Source organism: Fukomys damarensis, unplaced genomic scaffold (genome assembly GCF_012274545.1).
Source record: "Fukomys damarensis isolate Sample0158 unplaced genomic scaffold, DMR_v1.0_HiC HiC_scaffold_7, whole genome shotgun sequence".
NCBI classification, from domain to species: domain Eukaryota; kingdom Metazoa; phylum Chordata; class Mammalia; order Rodentia; family Bathyergidae; genus Fukomys; species Fukomys damarensis.
The window spans coordinates 41911362-41933753 of NW_022900919.1; the positions used below are offsets into that span (position 1 = coordinate 41911362).

Below are 22392 nucleotides of genomic sequence, written 5' to 3' on the forward strand. Positions count from 1 at the left end.
GAGACCAGCCTGGGCTATAATGAGTTCCAGGTCAGTCTCAACTACATAGTGAGACCCTGTCTCAAAACCCAGAAAACCCAGAATGTATAGTGGATGTTGGGAAATGGGAAGAAAGTGTTCAAATGGGCAGGGGGGAAAAAGAGAGGTGGGGGGAGAAAGGAAGTGACAAGAAAAAAAGTGAAAATAGAAGGAAAAAATGGTAACATTTGTACATAGGGGAGGGGCTTCAGTGGGGGGAAAGGGATAAAATAAAATTCATTAAAATAAAATTTTAAGTGATGACAGAAATAAAAATAATAAAATAAAAATTTTAATAATTATATCTAATTAGAAATGTAATGCATTTCCACAAAAGAATTGCAATCCAAGTAACTGCTAGTGAATTCCTCCAAACACTTAAGGCAAAAATTCTACTCTTATTTGACTCTTGTGAGAACAGAAGGAGGGGGAATACTTTACAACACTCACGAAATCAGCATGATTTTGTTTCTAAAGCCTGACAAGGACATTACAACAAAGGAATTTATAGCCCTGACTTCCCCTTGAACAAAATATTAGTGAATCAGATTCAAAGATGTACAAAAAAAGGTAGTACATCACAGTCAAATAGGATTTGTTCCCTGAATGTAGGTCATTTTTCACATTTAAAAATTGCCAGGTGTGGTGGTGCCTGCCTGTAATCCTAGCTTCTCAGGGGAATGGCAGCAAGTTCAAGGCCAGCCAGGGCAATTTAGCCAGACCCTGTCTCAAAATTTAAGACAATAAAGGGCTAGGGGTATACCTCAGTCTTTTGGGTTCAATCCCCAGTACTACCCAAAGGGGGGTTGTTCCATGATAACTATTTTGAATACACGAATTAGCAAGACATTAGATACAGGAATAATATGCAAGAATTGCCTTTTTTTTCTTTTTTATTTTTTTTTGCGCAGTAGCATGAAATGATCACAAATATTTTTAAATTTAGTATTTATAACAATAAAATTACCATATTCTTAGGAGCATATAAAAGGTATTAAAGATATAAGTAAATATATTACATAGGTTGGACTCTATTTTACAAAGATGTCATTTCTACCCAAGTTGATCTATAAATTCTATACAATCTCACACAAACCTCAGCAGGTTATTGTTGAGGAAATCGACAAGCTTATGAAATTTATGTGAAAATGCAGAGGCCAAGAATAGTCAAGTCATTAAGAACAAAACTTGAAGACCCACTACTTGGCCCTACTGTAGCGATTGAAAGAGTGGCATTCACCAAGTGCCTAGATCTCAGCTGCTAAATTCTATTCTCTGATAAAAGAATAGTGTTAGAGTTTCTTGAAAGAAGTAGGTAATTCCAAGACTGGGATACAGAAAATACAAAATGAGCCCGCAAGGTCTTTTGGTCCTAGTTTAAGTAAGGAAATACAAAGGATGGGGACATGTTGTGAGGACACCTGAGTCAACCTGAAGGGTCTCTTAAAGGTAAAGCCTACAATGTGACACATAGTGATTATAATGAGACTAAATAGCCAAGAGTCCATGTTGATCCAAAAGAGAGCTCTTGGGGAAGATTTCCAATTAACACAAGGATTAGGGAACAAAACCATCCTAAGGAAAACACTGCAGTAGTTGTTGCAAGCAAGATAGATGCTAAAAACAGGCAAAGCTTGAGGGAAAAAGTCGGGTATTGTGTAGTTAACACATCTCCATGATGTTCATCACTTAAAAGGAACAAATAGTAACCTTACATTGTAGAAACCCAGTGAACCAAGTAATCACAGTTAATGCGTTAACTTCTTGGGAATCTAAAGAATTGCCAGAGATTAGAGGAGGCTAAAGAGACATAGCAAGATGTACAGTGGCATCGTGGATTGAATTACAAAATGAGAGGACATGAATGAAACAAATGTAGTGCAATAGTATATCAGTCAGGGCATGGCGCAGTGTGTCTATATACCCAGCATTTGGGAGGCTGAGACAGGAGGATCACCTTAAGCTTGAGGCCAGTCTGGTGTATATAGTTGAGTTGAAGGTCAGCCTGAATAGTGAGACCCCATCTCTTAAAAAGCAAAACAGCATGGCATGTTGACACTCACCTGTAAACCCAACACTTGGGAGGCTGAGGCAAGAGGATCACTATGAGTTTGAGGCCAGCCTGAACTCTGAGTTTGAGACCCTGTATGTCTCTCTCTCAAAAAAAAATACTATGTCAATGTTGTACTAATATTAATATTTATTATGTTAATTTCCAAGTTTTGATCATGTTACTGTGATACCATAAAATGTGAACATTAGGAAAGTTATGTGAATTCTGCTTTGTTTTGCAATCTTTCTGTAAGTCTAAAATTATTTCAAAATAAGTATTTCTAAATACCATACTATTAGCAAAAGGTACATTCGTTTCCTAGGGCTGCTGTAGCAGAATATCACAAAACAAGTGACTTAAAGCAAGAGAAATTTCATCTCTGACAGTACTGAGGCTGGAAGTTCAAAATAAGTGTTGGCAGGAGCTGGGCGTGGCCGAAGGAATATGAATTCAAGGCCAGCCTGGACTGCATAGCAAGACTGTCTCAAAAAAACCAAAACACAGCGTTGGCAGGGCCATGTTCCTAAAGTCCCTGGAAGATCCTTTTTTATATCTTTTAGCTCTGCTCATCACCAGCAGTTCTTGGCTTGTGGCTGCCTCTGTGATCACATGGCCGCCTTTCCTGCCTTTGTCCTGACTTCTGCCAAAGACATCATTTCAGTCAGTTTTAGGGTCCAGCCTAACCCACCTTAATAATCTGAAAAGACCTTATTTCCAAATAAAGTTACATTCTGAGTTTCTATCTGGGCATTAATATTTATTTTATTTTATTTTATTTTTTACTGGGGATTGAACTCGGGTCTTCCACTTGCGAAGCAGGCAGCGGCACCACCACTGAGCAACCCCAGCCCTTGGACATGAATTTTTTAAGGCACATTATTCAAACCAATGTGCAAAGATAGACCAATAAATAGACCAATGGAGTGGAACAGAAACTCTAGAAACAGTATCACATACTGGGTACATCTGATTTATAGTAGACCAGTGCAGTGGGGAAAGGGGAGTCTTTAATAAATGATGGTGAAACAAGTGACAGTCTGTATAGGGATAAGCTGGGATAGTTGTGCACACCTGTGACCCCAGCACTCTGGAAGACTGAGGCAGGACTCTCAGAAGTTCAATCCCACCCTGGGCAATTGAACAAGAACTTATCTCAAAATAAAATTTTTTTTAAAAAAGGTTGGGGATGTAGCTCAGTAGGAAGGCCTTGGGTTCAATCCCTAGTACAAAGGGGAAAAATCTGTACAAGAATAAAAAGAATCTAGACTCCTACCTCATAGCATATATAAAGTCCAGCTCCAGATTGATCATAGACCTAAATGACAGGTACATAACAAATTGTTTTCACAGCACACCCAGGAGAATACCTCCACAAACTGGTTAGGCAGAACTAATCTAATTGGAGAAATTTGATAAATTGGACTACATTTAAATGTTTAGAAATTTTAAGCCATTGTTTCTCGGCCTTTTGGCTAAGATCACATGTCAAAATTTTAAACCAGGCATGGTGGCACACACCTATAATCCCAGAACTAAGGAGGCTGAGGCAGAAGGATCACCAGAAGTTCAAGGCTAGCCTGGGCTACATAATGAGTTCAAGGCCAGGCATACATAGTGAGACCTTTTTTTTTTTTTTGGTTTTTTGAGACAGGGTCTTACTATGTAGTTGAGACTGACCTGGAATTCACTATGTAGCCCAAGCTGGTCTCGATCTCGGAGCGATCATCCTGCCTCAGCCTCCCAAGTGCTGGGATTACAGGCATGCACCAGCACACCTGGCTAAAAAAAAAAATTTAACCTACTAAGGCAAAGAACTGAAAGTAGAATTATCAATCACTACACACAGTAGAACTTGGTGCAGTGCTTTGGACCAGCAATTAATTCTATATACATCCGCAACAGAAATTAATCTACATGTCTAGTAAGATGCATAGGAATTTGTGTAACAACTTTATGCAACAGTAGAATGTATAAATTGTATAATACAATGAAATACTATGTCAGTCAAATTACTACAACACCGTGGGTGGATCTCTTGATGAACTATAGACTGAGAGAAGCCAAACGAAAGAGTATATACTGAAGGATCCATTTATGTGAAGTCTAGGAACAAGTGTAATCTCAAGTGAGAGCAGTAAGGATGGGGTAACCCACGAGGGTATTGATGGGGAGAGGTCATTCAGAGACTTCAGGCTGCTGGAAAATGTACTCCATCTTAACATAAGTGATAATTACACCGGCATATGCATTTTAAAAATTTTAAGAAATACGCTTTGGATATATGTTACAAAAGGTGTAGCAGACATATTGCCAAGAATGGTAGGGTAATTGTGTTTGGAAAGAAGGGGAGTTTTTTTTGCTTTGTTTTGTTTTTTGGATTTTTTTTGGTTTTTTGAGACAGGATCTCACTGAATAGTTGAGACTGACCTGGTACTCACTATGTAGCCCAGGCTGGTCTTGAACTCACCAGCGATCCTCCTGCCTCAGCCTCCCAAGTGCTGGGATTACAGGCGTGCGCCACCATGCCCGGCCATGGAGAGAAGGGGAGTGTTTTGAGGGGATACATGGCAGTGTGTCTTTCACTGTGACACATTTTTTAATTTAAACAATCGCCATATTTTTACCTATATTTAAATTGTTAAATTAAGGAAAATGTATTTTAAATATTGAAACAAGATCTCATCAATGTAAAAATAATAGTCACCTTTACAATATTCGTTGTATTGAGATTCTGTTTTAGTGAGGTTTCACTGGAATTTACAATTTAGGTAATATTTCATGGTTCACTGAATACCTTTCACAATATAGTGAAAGATACGTCATGTGGGTGTAAGGATAAATATTGTGGGGGCTGGGGATTTAGCTCAGTGGTTTTGCCACCTGACTCGCAAGCACAAGGTCCCAAGTTCAATCCCCAGTACCCCCCCCAAAAAAAATTGTGGGTTTTAGACTAGAGTCTTTATCCTAAATAAATTAATATCCAAAACCAGTTTTTAACTTTTTCAAATTACTGGAATCTTATATCACATTGTTCATTTCTGTCTTTTAGGCTAAGACATCAAGCACACAAAGAATTTTATGCCTACAAACAGGTGAGAAATTTAATTCATATTGGCTTTGATCATATTTTTCCAAAAAAATTTTAAAAACTAAGTTTTCCACTCATTTTTGAACTACCTGAAGTGTATTTAGCTCAGTTTTGGGGTCTAAAGACAGAATGTCTATGCAGGGTGTGAATGGTGGTACACTGTGGAGGGGATCTCACTGTGGACCTGAAACAGAGAACTACACTCATAGTTTAAACAGGCACTGGATTTAGTAATGTTTATTTCAGCATTTGAGCTGTTAATTTGCAAAAATAAAATAGATCAACTTCATTTTCTCACATATTATTTTATTTCATTAGCATTAGTTGAAACAATAGAAATTTTAGGTGATAGAATAATAGACAGAGCCAACATTTTACTAAAGAGAAAGGCTGTGTATGATACTCTTGAACATTATTTTTAAGAGTTTAGAGGGCTAGGTATTTAGCTCAGTGGCACCATACCTGCCTCACAAGCACAAGGTCCTGAGTTTGATCCCCAGTACCAAAAACAACAGCAACAAAGCAAACAAAAAAAAAGTTTAGAGATTAACATTTATGTGAATTTTTCTCACCTCCATTTAAAGACATAGTAGTTGAGCAGAAGTGATCAGCTGTGGTACAGTGATCTCACCTACTCCCATTTTTACTTGAAATTTTAGCTGAGGTCACCCAGTAGAAATCTACCAGCTTGACTCATATAGGCTACTAACCCTTCTCTAGCCCTTCCCTGATTGGTTCTATATTTAGCACTTTTTCTTTAGGCCAAGTAAAAGTGTTTTGTTTTGTTTGTTTGTTTTTCCATGTGTCATTCATTAACATTCTACCCTGATACCAAACAATGGCCCTATATTTTTCTTGATTTTTTTTAACCCTAAGCATATATTTTTATTGCCTTGTTTTTTTGGTTAGGAAAAGGAGACGCATCTGCTAATTTGGGTTTTTTATCTTGCTGACACTTATATTACAGGATTCTGTCACTATTTTAAGATTGTATATCTTACTGTCCATCTTTTTTCTATATGCCTTTGGAATTGGAGCTCTTTGACATGTTCCCTAGATGTACATACTGATGTTTTTGGTTAACCCCATGCTCTCCTCCGTAGATTTCATGAATGTCTTAGTTTTCTAAATGAATGGATCTTTCTATCTCAGTTCTACCATAATCTTGACAACGTACATGATCATGTGCAGACTAACTGGAAAGTAAAATTGGCTTTGGTGGTCACTTAGTAGGTAAAGTTGGCTGATGGAACAGATCACAAGAGAAATTGCTTTTCATATTAGGATAAAATATAATTCTATTAAGCCAGATTTACTCTGAAAAGTTTATTTTCAGAAAAGAAAATTTTAATTAGAATTTTTCATTCCTTATTATCACTTGGCATTCCCTTTAACTGATGGCCGGTCACCACAGAATCAGGTTAAGGACAAACCTAGATGAAAATTTGGCCCTTTAATACAACTCTGAACAGAGCTAAAACTTGCTAAAGACTTTGATATATAATAAGCAAATGTCCAAAATTAAGATTGGGTTTACTTAACAAATTGGGTTTACTTTGTAAATGACTATCAGTCCCATCACCCAGTGCTGTTTTACTGAATCAGATAGGCAGTTTCCATATTTATCACTCAGTCCAGGTGGGCATGTGTTGATATCTTTCTCAAGTTTTAATCTACTCTGAAGAGATTTTAGAAGTGCTTTTCAGGGAGTGCATCTTTGTTTAAGTTAAAAGAATGCTGTTAAAATGTTCTGGCCTCAAGTTGTAAAGATGTTTCTCCAAAACTGAACTTGAGGGAAATTTAGAGAGAAGTGTTGGTGAGTACAAGGAGAAATGTTTTAAGTTGCAGATTTAAATGGGCATGAGAATATACTTTTTTGTTTTACAGGTTATATTAAAAGAGAAAGTGAAAGAGCTGAATTTACATGAGGTAGGTTGCTTATAAGTAAAGTATTTTGATCTTTTCTTGAGCTATTTCCTAATACAAGTATTATATTGTGGTGTGTTTAAATACCTTTATTTTCAGAAGTTGAAAAAATAGGTTTATTTTCATCGCATAATAGACTGTTTGAGGGTGACATCACATAAAAATCAGTTGTGAGAGTGTGAGAAGAGTAACATCTCAAGTCTCTAATAGGGATGGTGCCAAGGTAAGATTTCATAGCAGCAGGGATGCTGCTTGCTGTCCATGTTGTATGAAAAGGGGAAAGATATAAATTAGTATTCAAGATGAACTTTTACTCATTTCACCCTTGAAAATGTTCTCAGTATCCCATATCAATGGCACTAAAAAGGCAGTTATTTTATAGAGTATGGATTAGAGGAAGTGAGGCAGAGAGGGATAGAGTAGGGGAAAAGGATACACACATAAGTGTAAAAGAACCCTTAGGATTGTCTAGCCCTTGGGTTGCAGATTTGGTTTTTAGGTGACCTATAGACAAAACCTGAGTGTATATACCCTATTCTGTATTTTAAGACACATTGTCTATAAGAATTCCTTTTATTGTTACTCCTTGTGTTGCTTATGACTACACATGTTCAGAATTTAATTATTACCCTTTTTCTTCCTGCCTTTCTGATCTTTTGAATTGGTAGTTAAAGTATGGACTTGGGAAGCTGTGCATTAGAAAATCTGTGTCTTACATGGCCTAAAGGTAATGAAACTACATTGTTAGTCTCTTCAAAAAAAGTTAATTTGTGAAGCTATTTGAATAATAAAAATAATTATCTATATTATGATTAAACACTTTGAAATCAGCCAGGCGTGGTGGTACATGCATGTAATCCCAGCACTCAGGAGGCTGAGGCAAGAGGATCACTGTGAGTTTAAGACCAGCCTGGGCTACATAGTGATTTCCAGGTCAGACTCTACTACATAGTGAGACCCTGTCTCAAAAAAACAAAAAACAAACAAACAAACAAAAAAAGAAATCATCTACTGCTCCTTTGGTCATTCTACCTTTGGTCATTCTACATATTTTTCATTAAAGAATTGATATTTCTGTTTAACAGCACTTTATACCTAATCTTCTATCTTTTTCCAGAAGTTAAGTTTGACACATGGCCAAAATTAAGATATAGAAGTTGATCATTTTTCTAATTGAGGCCTTTTGATAATCATAAGTGAAAAGATTAAATTCTAATATACATTAACATGTTGAATAACCAAGGTGTGTTAGGCCAAGAACCTTCCTTATTAGTTTGACTCATTCCTTTAGGGACTTTATCCTAAACAAGTGCATTGTGTTACATCATCACATATCAGAACTTGTATCCCAGCTGTATCCATCAATTCTAGCTTTGCTGAATCTAGCCATTAGTTATGTAGTCTTTGATTTGTTTACCACAGTACCCCTAGCTCTGATAATGGCAAGTAGTTGCTTTTGCCACTGAATTTCTTTTGCACCTAATCAAAGTTAAATGGCCATATTTTTGTGGCTTTTTGTATTCTCTCTTCTGTTCCTTTTAATTATGTGCCTGTCTGTTCCAGTACCACAGTCTGATTATAGTAAGTCCCTGACTTACAAACATCTGAGTTGTGAACTTTGACAGATATGAATGGACCTTGTATTATGAACATTTGTAGATGTGAACAGATCACAAAAGCTCACGTGTGCCAGACATTGTCACAGTGTGCTGCTGTGCGCTTACTGTACAGTGTGATAGTTCACAGTAGCACAGAGCTCAGAGCCCAGGATGTGCAGAAGCAAAAGGAAAAGCAATGATGCTGTGGAGGGGACTGCTAGGAAGTGCAAAGCAATATATGTTGTATATTTATGTCAATGGTATCTAACACTCACCTTGTCAGATTTATGAACAAATTGGACTTAGTCTCCTGGAATGGAACTTACTCATAAGTCAGGGAGTTACTGTACTGCAGCCTTAGAGTAAATCTTACAATGAAACAGTGTCATTCTCCAATTTTATTCTTCTTGTCCAAGATTTAGTTATCTCAGTTTGTTTTCTGAGGCTGGGAATTTACAAAGAAAAGAGGTTTGCTGGGCCAGGGATTTAGTTCAGCAGTTCGGTGGCCTGCCTTGTAAGCGCAAAGACCTGAGTTCAATCCCCAGTACCAAGAAAAAAAAAAGGTTTGTTTTGGCTCTGCGCGCTAGAAGACCAAGAGCATGACACTGGTATCTGCTCATCTACGTGCTGCCCCACGATGGCAGGGAAGCAGACATGTGCAAAGAGAGCTCCTATGGCAACACTGGAAGCTGGTGGGCTTTATAAGAATTCACTGTTGCAGTAACTAATCCAGTGTCAGGAAATCTAACTCACACATGCAAAACCTATTCCAGAATCAAGAAAACTGACCCACTCTCTCAACAAAGACATTAATCCATTCATGAGGGTGAAACCCCCATGACCTGTTAACCTCCTCGTGAGGCTTTGCTTCTTAAAGGTCCCCTTTCTCAACACCATCACACTGAGGACTAAGCTGTACGTGAGTGTTGGGAGAGACAAACTGTATATTCAAACCACAGCATTAGTCTAGTTCCTTTGCCCTTCCATGTAAATTGTGATATCAGCTTGTCTGTGTCAACCAGAAAAAGTTGAGACTTTTTCTTAGCATTACATTAAATATATAAATCCATTTGGATAGAACTGGCCTTTACCATATTGTCTTCTAATCTGTGAATATATTTTATTTTTCCTTTTATTTAGTCACTTACTTGAAGCTTTTTTATTAGGTATATACATATTTTCTTGGCGATTGACTGCTTTATCAAAATTTCTCATCCCTGATAATTTTCTTTGCTTTGATGCCTTTGTCTGATATTAATATAGCTACTCCAGCTTTTATTAATATTGTATGGTATGTCTTTTTCAGTCCTTTTGTTTTCAGTCTCCCTATATAACTATATTGAAGTGAGTTTTCTTGTAGACGGCCTATGGTTGGGTTATGGCTTTTTAATCCACACTGCCATTGTCTGACAGATGTATCAGCTGATAGTATAAAACTTTTAGAAGTGATCACAAGTGTATCAATCTTCATGGCCTTAGATTAGGCAATGGATTCTTAGAACCGCTAAAGGACAGGCAGCCAAAGAAAAAAAGATAAACTATACTCGTCAAATTAAAGGACATCAAGAAGATGCTAAAGGACATCCTCAAGAAAGTGAAAAAGTGCCAGACCTGGTGGTGCACGCTTGTAATCCCAGCACTCTCGCAGAATCACTGGAAGTGAATTCAGGGCCAGCCTGGGTTACATAGTGAGTTCAGGGCTAGCCTAAACTACATAGCAAGACCCTCTCTCAAAAAAATATTTTTGCATATCTTCTGAGAAGGGTCTAGTATGCAGATTATACCAAAAACTCTTAGACCTAAGTCATAAAAAGCCATAAAATAAAAAGGTCTGCAAATACTTTCTCCCAGGCTTTTCAACCTAACAGGATCTTTTGTGAACAATGTTTTTTTAATTTGATGGAATCCAGTGTATCGGTTTTTTTCCTTGGTTGCGCGTTTGGGTGTCTTGTGCTCTTGACGTGTGTGGATTCATAGTTGCTCCGATATCCCATGTTGAAATGGCTGGCCTTCTGCACCAAAATGCTATTGCACCTTTCTCAGATAAGTTGGCTACAAATAAGGGATTTGTGTCTAAAATAAAGAATTATCACTAGTCAATAATAAAAAGAAAAGCCAGCCCAAAAATGGGCAAGGAAACTTGAATAGACATTTCTCCAAAGAAATACAAATGGCCAAAAAGTACATCATGGTTAGTCACCAGTTAATGACCATTTCACATCTATTAGGATAACTGCAATAAAAAACAATAATTAATGTTGATGATGCTGTGGAAAAATTAGAACTCATACACTGCTGGTAGCAAATGGTGCAGCCCCTTTGGAAATCAATTTGATAGCTCCACAAAAAGTTAAATATAGAGCCAAGCATGGTGGTGCGCACCTCTAATTCTAGCACTGAGGCAGGAGGATCACTGTGAGTTCAAGGCCCGCCCGGCTACATAGTGAGTTTAATTAAGGCCAGCCTAAACTATACAGCAAGACCCTGCCTCAAAAAAAGAAAAAAAGTTTATATAGAGTTACTGTATGAACCCGTAATTCTACTTCTTGGTATATACCCCAAAGAACTGAAACCAGGGCTTATGCACCAGTGTTTGTAATGCTGCATTATAAATTACAGCCAAAAGATTAAAAACCTCAATGATCATCAGCAGATGAATGGATAAACAAAATGTTATCTATATAATGGAATATTATTCAGGTATAAAAATGATGTAATTTACATAATGTCCTTTGAAGATATTAAACTAAGGGAAAAAAGCCAGACAAAAAGACAACATATTGTACAGTTCCTTTTATTTTATTTTTATTTTTTGAGACAGGATCTCACCATGTGGTTCAGGCTGGCCTCAAACTCACAACAATCCTCCAGCCTCAGTACTAGGATTACAGTTGTATGCCAGCTAGTATAATTCCATTTATATGGGATGTCTAGGATACAGAAATCCATCAAGATGGAAAGTAGATTAGGAAGTGACTACGTATGAGTATGGGCCTTTTGGAGATAGGGAAATTAGATAATGGCAATGGGTTACATAGCTCTAAATGTGTTTAAAAACTGCTGAATTGTATATTTATTTATAAAGTAATGAATAATATAGTATGTGAATTATATCTCAGGTTTGTTTTTTTAAAAGATGATGGGAATTCCCAATGGAGAAATAATCTGTCTTTGAAATACTGAAAAGTAAAACTCATTTGCATAACTGATTTGTAAAAGAAAGTTGTACAATGACTTTGGCCCTCAAAAAACTTCTTGGACGCTGGGCGTGGTGGTGCACACCTATAAACCCAGCACTCAGGAGCCTGAGGCAGGAGGATTGCTGTGAGTTCAAGAATAGCCTGGGCTACATAGTGAGTTCCAGGTCAGTCTCAACTACATAGTGAGACCCTGTCTCAGAAAACCAAAAAAACTTCTAGGAAATCAGATCTGAGACCTTTGTCTTTTTGTGATTGCTCTTAATTTTTGGTCACCTTTACCACTTAATATGCCAGAACTTAGGGTTTTTTAAAAAATGTTTAAGGCATCTATAGTTTTAGAATGTGTTTATTTAGAGTAACATTATAACCATTATCAGACTCCCCTTTTTGGGTTTGCTTTTTTCAGTTTCTGGGAATTGAGCCCCTTGTGCATGTTAGGCACATGTTCTACCGCAACTATATTCTCAGTCCTTTTATTTTATTTATTTTTTTAAATTAGAATCTCACTGTGTTCCCCAGGCTAGACTTGAACTTGCTATCCTCCAGCCTTAGTCTTCTGAGTAACGGGGATTACAAGTGTATGCCACTGTGCCTGGCTACAAGCTCCATTTTGAAAAGACTACAAATATAATTTTGGATCTGGAGAAATAAGTGAATAAAACAGTAGTGTGTCCAACTTGCCCTATGGTGAGGCCAGTACTAAACCTCCACAGGACAAGCCTAACCCTGTCAGAAGGTTCAGGTGAGGGCTCTGGGTGGGTACAGGGCCTGTTGAGTCGAGGAGGTGGGAGCATCACTCCCCTTTACAGAGGGGAGCTGCGGCCCAAAAAGAGATCCTAAGACTGAAACTGGTAGCTTCTCCCTTTTATCTACAGATTATTCTTAACTTGCCTCCAGAAACAAAAATGGGCTTGAAAATGGAGCTTCTGTCACAAAATGTGAGCACTAATAGGCAGCTGGTCTCAGTGGACTCCTTTCCTTCCACCCTGATCAGATGGTAGTGGTAAGGAGAAAGCAGTAGTGTCACGAGGGTACAGGCCATCTGCCTGCCCTGCTCCTCCTCCTTCTGCACTTGACTGGACACAATTGTCCACTGTCCTCCTGGAAGATCCTGTCCGCAGTACATGAAGGGCCGTTGGAAGACCAGCATTCAGGGCACTTGCCATGGGTGTTGATGTAGGAAGTTGGGTTGGTATGGTAGAGTTAAGAAATGGTGACAGTGAAGCCAGATCAGCAAGAATCAGGGATCACCTGAACCAGGCCACCGGGGATGGACAGGGACGCATGGAGAGGTATGCAGCCATTGGGCAAGAGACTGGTTTCCATGGTTCACCTGGGTCCCCAGCCAGGCCTGGCTGCTTGCTAACATGGTTACTGTTCAGAGTTTCTGTCTCCACACCTATAAAATGTGCAAATGCAACAGTGCAGTGTCCAGCACATTGGTCAGCACTCAGGAAGTAATGTTGGAAACGAGCATCTGTGGGTAAAACAGAAAGAAGGCCTCTTTCCAAGCACCAGAGACTGACCAGCTATTAGACAGCAATCCTGGCCCTGTCTACATATTTTCCTAAGTTTTAATTTAATGAATCTTTAATAGCTTTTAAGACGACAAAGACACTGATAGAACAGTGCTACAGTAGGAAGCCCTAGAACTACAGATAACATTGCTGCAAGATGCCCCACAAAACAAGCAGATTGCTCAGTGTGTTCCCTGCATTGAGCACTCAGGAGCCAGGGCTGAACCACAGAGCAGCAGTGCACCCTGGGGAAGGTAAGGCCTGCATATGTGACAGGACCCATCTCTATCTGCCTACTGCCTTTCAGCCATACAACAGGAACCGGTGAGACCCTTAGCGGGTGGTGGCCATGCCAGCCTGTTGCCCTCATGTAAAGAACTATGGGACACTCTAAGTCCCTTCACATGACCAGGATGAGCAAGTACCCAGCACACCGTGGCCTTACTTATGACTCTGTCTTTCAGCTATGTGCAGTGTGTCTAGAAGACTTCAAGCCTAGAGATGAGCTGGGGATTTGTCCATGTAAGCACGCCTTCCACAGAAAGTGAGTATCATTGTTTATTTAATGTGACCCAACTTAAGAGACACATCAGCCAATGTAGTATGGACCTTGAGGCAATGCCAGATGGCCTCTCCATTGGTCTATAGCACAGAAAGCTGATGGAACTCTACAGGGTGGGGTGTATATGACATTAGGAGGGACAGGCAGGCAGACCAGGACTGGCACAGCACAGCTCAGGCAGAACCAGCCAAGCCCACACCTCTCTGGAGCCCAGGCTATAAACAGCTGTCTGACCAGAACTTTCCAATGACAGCTTCTATCTCCTAAATATGTATTTTCTTATCAGAACCATAGTTATTTTAAATCAGAATAACAAAGTCTGAATATAAATGATGTGAGACTGCCTCCTCCCGCTTCCTGAAAAACAGTAATATTCCTTTTTCATGCAAGTTTATGCTTTGGACCTGTATTAGAAAACTGTATTTTTCCTCCTTCCAACCTCCCTTCTCAGTTGACCTTGTTCACATAGTGGGCCACTGAGGGTTTGACATGCTCACCACGGTTTCTCAGTGTCAGCTTGTGGGAGACAGGTGCTAGTTCCTCCAGAAGGTGGCAGGCGTTCTCTGCCTGTGGAGGGGCTCCTTGGGACCACACCGGACTCCTCACATCACCGTGGGCCACAGATGTGTTCACAAGCCATGGCAGCAGCGAGATGGGGACGGGGCTGACATCCCCCTTGTGCCGTATCATTCTGCAGGTGCCTTATTAAGTGGCTGGAGGTTCGGAAAGTGTGTCCCTTGTGCAACATGCCAGTGCTGCAGCTGGCCCAGTTGCACAGTAAGCAGGACCATGGCCCCCTGCAGGGACCCCTTCCCGGAGCAGAAAACATCGTATAGCTCACTGCACGGATCGGATTGTTGCTGGGTGAGACATCTGTGTGGAGCCAGGAGGAGTACAGTCTGCCTTGGCTGCTTTCTACCTGGAACACCAGCTGCCATTCCCTATGCCTCATGGAGAACTCTTGGGCCAGCCAGACTGAGAACCTAGGCGTCTGGGTCTTGTGACAATCAAAGTAGTCTGACACCACCCCATGCCGAGAGAAGAGTAGTGGATAAGCCTGCAGGTTTGGTTTCAGGAACTTCATGAAGGTCTCTTGCTGACTCCATTACACTACCAGACACTTACCTCCATGTCAGGGTGAATGTTTATTAGGCAGGAGGGAAGATAAACAGGTGTTAGAGAAGGTTGCTGAGGGGAGGTCTCTAAATCCACTCCCCACCCTGAGGCTGGGTAAAGCTTCTGTGCAGACCCAGCAAACCTGGCACCACTGAGCCAAGTAAAACCAGCAGTTATGCCAGCTGAAGCACAACCTCCCAATCGTTAGTGAGGCAGTGCCCACAGGCTTGTGTTCCTTTCATAAGGCCGTCCTGGAGCCCAAGGGCTTTGGGTACAACAGCGGCAGTGCCTCTTGCCATACCTGCCCCTCAAGCTCACAATACTTGCTGTCAGATCAAGTAAGCTGAGAACATTAGATGTACTTGGAAAGGACTGGTCAGAAGCCATTTCTTCTGATCATTTCCCTTCCTACTCACCAATGAGACACTCAGGAGCCCACACGGTCTCTGTGCGACCTGGGGGCCCCCGAGTGCTGCCCACTCCCCCACAAGTGGTGTTCCTTGTAGCTGCTGCTGTCTGCCTGTTGGTTTGGGAGAGCCCTCGGGGGCCCCAGAGGAGCACTTTCCTAAGGGTGATCGTCTGGCCCTGCTGGATGAAGAGGATGCTGACCCCATTGCCTTGCCCCTTCTCTGTTCTTTCCCCTCTTGCTTTTTCTACTTAAAATGCCTGCCAGTGACTTTTTAAGTTTATCCCAAATAAGATCTCTATGTAATTCAAAAGCCCAAAGCCAGTGATCCAGTCAGAATTATAACCGGGCTCTGCCCCTCCCCACTGGTGTGTGCCTCAGTATTTAGACTTGGATTGCTGACTGCAAGTGTCTTTAAAGGAGAGAAATGCATGCTGCTCTTTGGCTTTTTCTGCCCCACTCTTCTAGAAATGATTCAGCAGACTAGGACCTGTCACTGCAAAGCAGCAGCAGGTGACAAAGGACATGCTTCTCCACAGCCTGCTTCCCTTCCCTGTCACAGGAGTGCTTCCTACAGCAGGTGTGAGGAAGTTTTCACCAGAAACAGTCTGCTGACAGAGGATGGAGGGGCTTTGCTGCTCTGCTCGTGGCATGGCTCCAGGAATTTCTTCTGGAACCCAGCCTCCACCATCTTAGAATGAGAGCAAACCTGTCCTTGGCTCAGGTGGCTGAAATCAGAGAGGACAAAAATTCCCATTTGCCTAGAAAAGTGCTGGGCAGAATCCAGTTTGGAAAATTACTAATCCACTTGGTCGAAACTGGCTGTTTCCTACGGCTGACCTATTTGTGGTATGCCAACTGGACTGCTTCCTAAACAGGGCAAGAGAAGTGCGAACTATTTTTATACGAACGCCTTAGCCTGTTTGGCCCCATGAGAACTCTTTACACACACACACACACACACACACACACACACACACTCTCTCTCTCTCTCTCTCTCTTGTGTTGTGGCATGATTGCACTGAATGCTGCAACACCCAGTTTACAGTGAAATGTTTTCAGTGACCAATGTCAGAAGTGGCTTGCTTCTGGCCTAACCTCATTAATGGCCAGCATGTACCCTTTTCCATGGAAGCCTTGGGACAGACATCCTCTTTCCTCTTTCTAGTGGAGCTCCAAGTTTTTCCCTTCAGGGGAGGAATGCCTATGATCTATATAAACTATTGCCACTCACAGCTTCTGAAGGATTCTAGCATTTCAGTTACAGCTTTCTTCTGTCCCCCCGGACCTGTGAACTAAGGAGACAGCCTCACCAAGTTCCTGCCTTTGTGCAGAGACAGAATAAGTGACCTCACTGCAACAGAGCTGCAGACAGGCTGAGGCAGTGGGTGCCAGATTGGATCTCAGGCATGGGGCCTGGATGGTCAGAGCTGTCCTCTGCAGTGGGCTCCATCTCAGGGTCTACTGTGCCCAGAAGAGGTGCCACTAACCTTACTTTCTCCACAATTGCGGATGTGGACCTCTTCAAAGACAGCATTCCTTCTGCGAGAACCAGCTGGAGATGTGAGTATTTCTTCATGATCGCTTCTTCCAGTGCATGGCGGCCTACAGTGGCAGGAGGCAGGCCCAGTATCATAACAGTTCTGGCAGCTCTTAGCCACCCAACTTCAGTGTTTGCTCCCTACACCTGTCCGCTTCCCACCCCCGAGCCAGGCCTTTCTTGTGTCTGCCACGCTGGACGTGCAAACAGCAGACCCTTTCATTAATGTCATCTCTTCATTCTGACTAAATCACGAGGTTTTTTTTATCTGAAGGAAACTATATCCAGATTTTTTTTTTAAAGAATGACTTTTACTTTATACTCTTGCTCAGGCTCAAACCCACAGGGAGGCTGCCCTTTCCACATCCATGAGCTGCTGGTGAGCTGCGGTTAAAGTGTGTGAATACACGGAGACTCTGGTCTGCTCTTGGACCACTGCTTGCTGTATTGTCAGTGTCTTAAGCAGCTCACTGTGTGCTGTGGGTTAATGGAGTATAACTGTGCCCCAGCTAGGGTGCATGGTGGCAAAATCATTATCTGGTTGTTGCTAGGGGCACAACTGAATTTAACTGGCTGTAGAAATGGAACAAATATAGCCTAATTTAATTCCCACTGGGTCAGCATGTGCAGCTTTTCTTTGCCCAGTAAGATTTGGTTAGGCCTGTCCCTGACAGACAAGGTCCTTGTGGACTGTGCTTGCCTAGCCAGGGAGCAGGGCAAGACAGAAATGGCCAACTAGGGACAAGTGGCCTCTGGGGAGGTCTGAGCTAAGGAATACAGGGAACCTCCCACCACTACCAAGAAAGTTGTTCTTGACAAGACTTGTCTAATGAAGACTATTTTTATGGCCCCACTACAAAGCACATCAGTCTCCATGGCCTGACCCTGTTCTACTTTGAAAGAGAGCAACTATCTTGAGAGGCTTCCTAGGGATGGTGAAATGTACACAGGAGGTATCCCAGAGCTCTAGACAGAAGCATTTGCAGTGATATGAATCACCCCCTGGGCACTCACTTGCCTTGTGCCTTTCTGCAGGTCAGCCCCTCAAAGCCACATTCCTTATCCACAACCCAGTGACTATAGTTAACAGTGACTGTACAGCCTTTTGGGAGGATGAGCTCAAGAGTGCTAATCAGGCCTGGGGTCAGTGTGCCACAGATACCACAGAGCATCACTGTCCTGAGCCTCCTGAGCGGCAGGGACCTGGTCCCATCCTTCCCTGTCCTCATCTTCCATGGTCACCTCCATCTGCCTCTGCCCACACAGCATACTAATTTGGTTGCTAGTGCTGAGTCTTCCTTTAATCTTTTCAATGGGTATTTCCCATGAAAGTGCACAAATTATAGTTGTCTTCCTTGCAGTCCTCACCCTATGATCACCATTAAGTTTATTCTTCATGTATCTTTCCAGATATTGTACAAAGACTCACAGGTTTACATGTAATCTTTCGCCCTTTTTGTTCATGATAGAAAGGAATTCAAGAGACATTCCTACACATGGAGATAGAACCATCCACAAGTCAGAACATCTATAAAGAGAGGCCAGAATTGGGAGATATTTTTGCAATGACATTCCCTTTGAAGAAGGCCTGTTTCTACTTGGTTCCAACACTCTAGAATTTTAGTTTCCTGTATAAAACAGAAACCAGTCCTTCCCTTACTCCAAATGCCCAGCTGATCCAACAGCACCAGTTTTCCATGTCTTTTGCACAGCCTCTTCCCCACCCTGACCAGCCTCTGCTGGTGTCCTAAACAAGTTGGCACCTCTCCCCCTTGGCAGCTTCTCCAGAAGGACCAGGAGTGACCCTCAGTGATGTTCAGCTGCAACTGTCATGGTCTCCGAGGTAGGCACCGGTGTTTTTGAGGCAGGGGTTTAAACAGGCTTTGTGTCTTGTGGGGCAGGTGCCCCACTCTTCTCCGCCACAAACCATGGCTACACCTAAATGTCCACATGTGGGTTCAGATTGGCTTCTTTACCCTTGGTCTTTTAAGTGAGCTCAGAAGCAAATGCTTCTTACAGAATTTCCCCCTTGCTTAGCTAACTTTCCACTTTACAACAGAATCAATACCATTAGTAGTTTTTCAAGTTCATTTTTGCCTTTGAAGGTGATTTACATCGAAACAGTTTCCTCTAGGCAGCCTTTATAGAGAAGAGGCACAGATGGGTATCTCACAGCCACCCAATGTCTCTTGGCCATCACTTGCCTCTCTGCCACCCAAGAGCAGCAGGCCAGTGGGCTAAAAGTACAGCAGGGCCTGCTCCAACCTGAAACCCAAGAAGAAATTCTGTGCAAACCCCACATCAGGGCACTTGTGAAATCTCTGGCCTGAGTCAGGTTAGTATCCTTCCCTAGAGTCGATAGGAATTTCCTAAAAGAGATGCAGGTCTAAATTGTGAAATTCAAAGGTGATGATTAGAAAATACCAGGTCTTAGCTCTTTAGTAAGATTAACAAAGGATCCCATGTGTCGCAGAATGTCCTTGGAGTGAGAATGGAGAAAACCAGGGGCTTGTTCAGTTTTGTTTTTGTTTTTTTTTTGGGGGGGGTTGCTTTTGCTTTGTGACAAGCTCTTACTATGTACCCCAGGCAGCCTCAAACTCATGGCAACCCTCCTGCCTCAGCTTCCCAAGTGCTGGGAATATACCTAGCTAATCTGTTGCTTTTCTGATTGTTCTAGAACTCAGATCGTTGCATGATACAAATCTTTTTATTCTGCTTTTAGACCAAGCATCAGCACTCTTGGCTACCAATCCAGACCTCAGGCCTGTGGCCAATGGGTCAGGGAGAATACCCTTGCTGCTTCACAGACAAGGTGTGAGCCAGAACATGGGCTTACCAGGGCTGTGAGGCTTGCTTGTGCTTTGCTGGAACCCCTCTCAGCTCCCCGTGCCAGGTACGGTCTGGAAGGTCTGTCTCTGGGCCTGCTATGCACTGTTCCTGTCCATCTACATTCCTCCCTGGCCCAGGTGACACAGGCAAGGGCAGGGTGGCCAGTGTTAGCAAGTCCCTCCTGGTGACAGCCTGTCTTCCAAGAGAGTCCCCCTGCTGTGTCTCTGGGTTTGACAGATCCTGACTAGGAAGGGGGCACTTTAGTCTTGCAGTTTAGCCCTTTGGGGTTTATTCACTAGATATTGTAACTCCTTCAAAATAAAAATTGTATGAAATACTGAGCTTCAGATTTCATAGACATATTTGTAAACTAAGAATTCTGCAGCAGAATATTTTTAAACATTCGCAGTTTTTTGTAAGCTATATTTTTGTATATTTAATTGCTATTTTAAAATTTTAATGTTTTTGCTAATCACTTGTTTAAAATAAAACATGCATGTAATTGATTCAAACACATGTAAATAAAAAAGCAGATTTTGAAAATGCTTTGTATTGTGTGTGTGCCTTTCAACTCAATAGTTACCTGCACTCCACTTAAGCAAGACTGGAAAGATTTGGAAATTCAAAGTGAGTGATTTTGATCAATGGAGCCAGTCGCAGGCACCCCGATTGAGACAGAGGCACCTCTGACCTGCCCCTGTCATGTGAGGACACCGGTGGGCGACAGGGCATGGTGGCAAGAGTTCTAGGCCTTGTGAGAGGAGCCAGTATAGGTTACAGTGGAAGCCTACACCCTCCAGCCACCCTAGTTCAGCTCTGCAGGCACACCTGGACACTGACAAGCAGCCTCCTGGCCATCGATACCAGTACTCAGGGCTGCTTCAAGTAAGAGGGCCAAGCTGTATCCCTCTTTGGCCCACATAAACCCAGGACTTGACTTCTCTTCAGCCCCTGGGCAGCCTGGTAACCTCTTCATGCAGGTTCTAGAGACACCCTGGGCTCTGGAGCCTGGGCTTGTTTTCTTGACCCTGTTCTTCTGCTGCCCATCACTTTACATGTTTTTCTCATGCTTTTGGAGTTCTCTAAATCTCACCTATATGAATATCATCCTTAGCACTATGTCTCCCCCTCAAAACCCAATTGCCTATTTGGTATCCAAAATGAAGCAACCCAAACCAAGCCTAGGCAAACTCCATCTCCCCCACATTCAGCCAACATAGCCCATAAAGCCATTTCCTTTCTGCATCATGGCTACAGCCCCCAATACTGCCTCTAGTTCGGGTACTATAAGGCCATCGAGCAGAGGTCAAACTGGAAGGAATAGCAGACAGCGGTACCAAGGCAATCACAATGAGCTTGTGTGTACCTCAGGCTAGAGGTGGTGCAGATAGTAGGCTGGGGTGAGTAGGTGCATGTTCTGCATAGAGATGGTCTTGGAGGTCTGCAGGGGAAGAAGAGGCAGCAGTACTGGGCTAGAGCTCAGAGGCCAGGGCTGGCTGGGCTGTTGCCTTGGAAAACCTCAAGGTGATCCCTGAGGAGTTTACAACCTTGGAGTGGAATGACAGCTGAGAACACGGTGGAAAGTGAGGCAGAGCAGCTTCTCAAGAGGAGAGGCAACTGTGGGTCCTGGGAGGAAGGTGAGAGAAGCAGACTCCCTTTTCAAGCTCTGGGGCCCAGCCAACCTGGGCATGAGTCTAGCTCTTCCCATCCCACTGTGTGACATTGGGTACTTTGGTTTTCCTCCTATTACACCATGGAAATGGATGGGCTGAAGGGGAGTCCTACACAGAGTGGTGCTCACAACCTTCAATAAGCTCAGGAGAGGCTGACCGGCAGGACAAACCACAGTACAGGGGCCACAGAGGTCTCAGGATGCCAGAAGCGCCTTGGGCACCAGGGAACAACACCCACCCCACCTCTGGTGAGGTGAAGTGGGTGCCTGTGTGGGGAAGATGGAGCCACCAAGCGAACACCTGGGAGCAGAGGGATGCAGGATTGGGGCCCCTGAAGTAGCTGACCCAAGAGAGAGCAACAGGGAAACAATGCCATCTCTGCAGTGCGCCTCTTCTCTGGGCCATGAGAGCCTTCACTCCTAAGGCACCCACACCCAGTGAGTGAGCCATGCCCTGCAGGAAAGGCTGAGCCTTTAGTTCCAACCCCAGCTCTGTCCCCTGGCTGGCAGTTGCTCTCTGCTGCCCCCACATGGCCGGCACTCAAGCTCAGCCAGGCCCATCCCTCCCTGCCAAGGCCAAAAGACATAGCTCCGCCACAGACCAAAGCCTTGGTGGCTTCCCATTGCAAAACTGTAGGTCCTTCCTTCTCAGGGATGTAAGTATCACTTAATACCCAAGACTTAAGGTCTACACCATCTATAAGGCTTTTTATCTACACAGCAAAGAGCAGACGTTCAGCCCTTACCAAGACTCCATCTCACAGCCCCATCAGTCTTCTGAGAACTTACAGAAAAGGCCTAGAGCCCCTGCCCCCACCCTGAAGAGTTCCTCTGTAGACTCCATACTTCCTCCTTTGCTTCTGGCCT

At 42.6% G+C, this 22392-nt stretch overlaps 1 protein-coding gene and 1 long non-coding RNA gene across 4 annotated transcripts in view; both read left to right on the forward strand.

The window, feature by feature from the left end:
- Window positions 1-14958, forward strand: part of Rnf24 (ring finger protein 24) — a 52024-nt gene extending 37066 nt beyond the window's left edge. For all 3 annotated transcript variants that reach the window (XM_010610974.2, XM_033761211.1, XM_010610972.3), the window contains exons 3-6: window positions 5121-5163; window positions 7047-7088; window positions 13865-13944; window positions 14660-14958. In XM_010610974.2, the coding sequence (XP_010609276.1) occupies window positions 5121-5163; window positions 7047-7088; window positions 13865-13944; window positions 14660-14798 (304 nt within the window). In that variant the 3' untranslated portion in view covers window positions 14799-14958. The remainder of the gene's footprint in view (window positions 1-5120; window positions 5164-7046; window positions 7089-13864; window positions 13945-14659) is intronic.
- Window positions 14959-14964: 6 nt separating this feature from the next.
- LOC117285228 lies at window positions 14965-20003 on the forward strand. The gene is made up of 2 exons (XR_004516222.1): window positions 14965-18867; window positions 19747-20003. It is a non-coding gene; the product is annotated as an uncharacterized LOC117285228 (long non-coding RNA).
- The last annotated feature ends 2389 nt before the right edge of the window (window positions 20004-22392 follow it).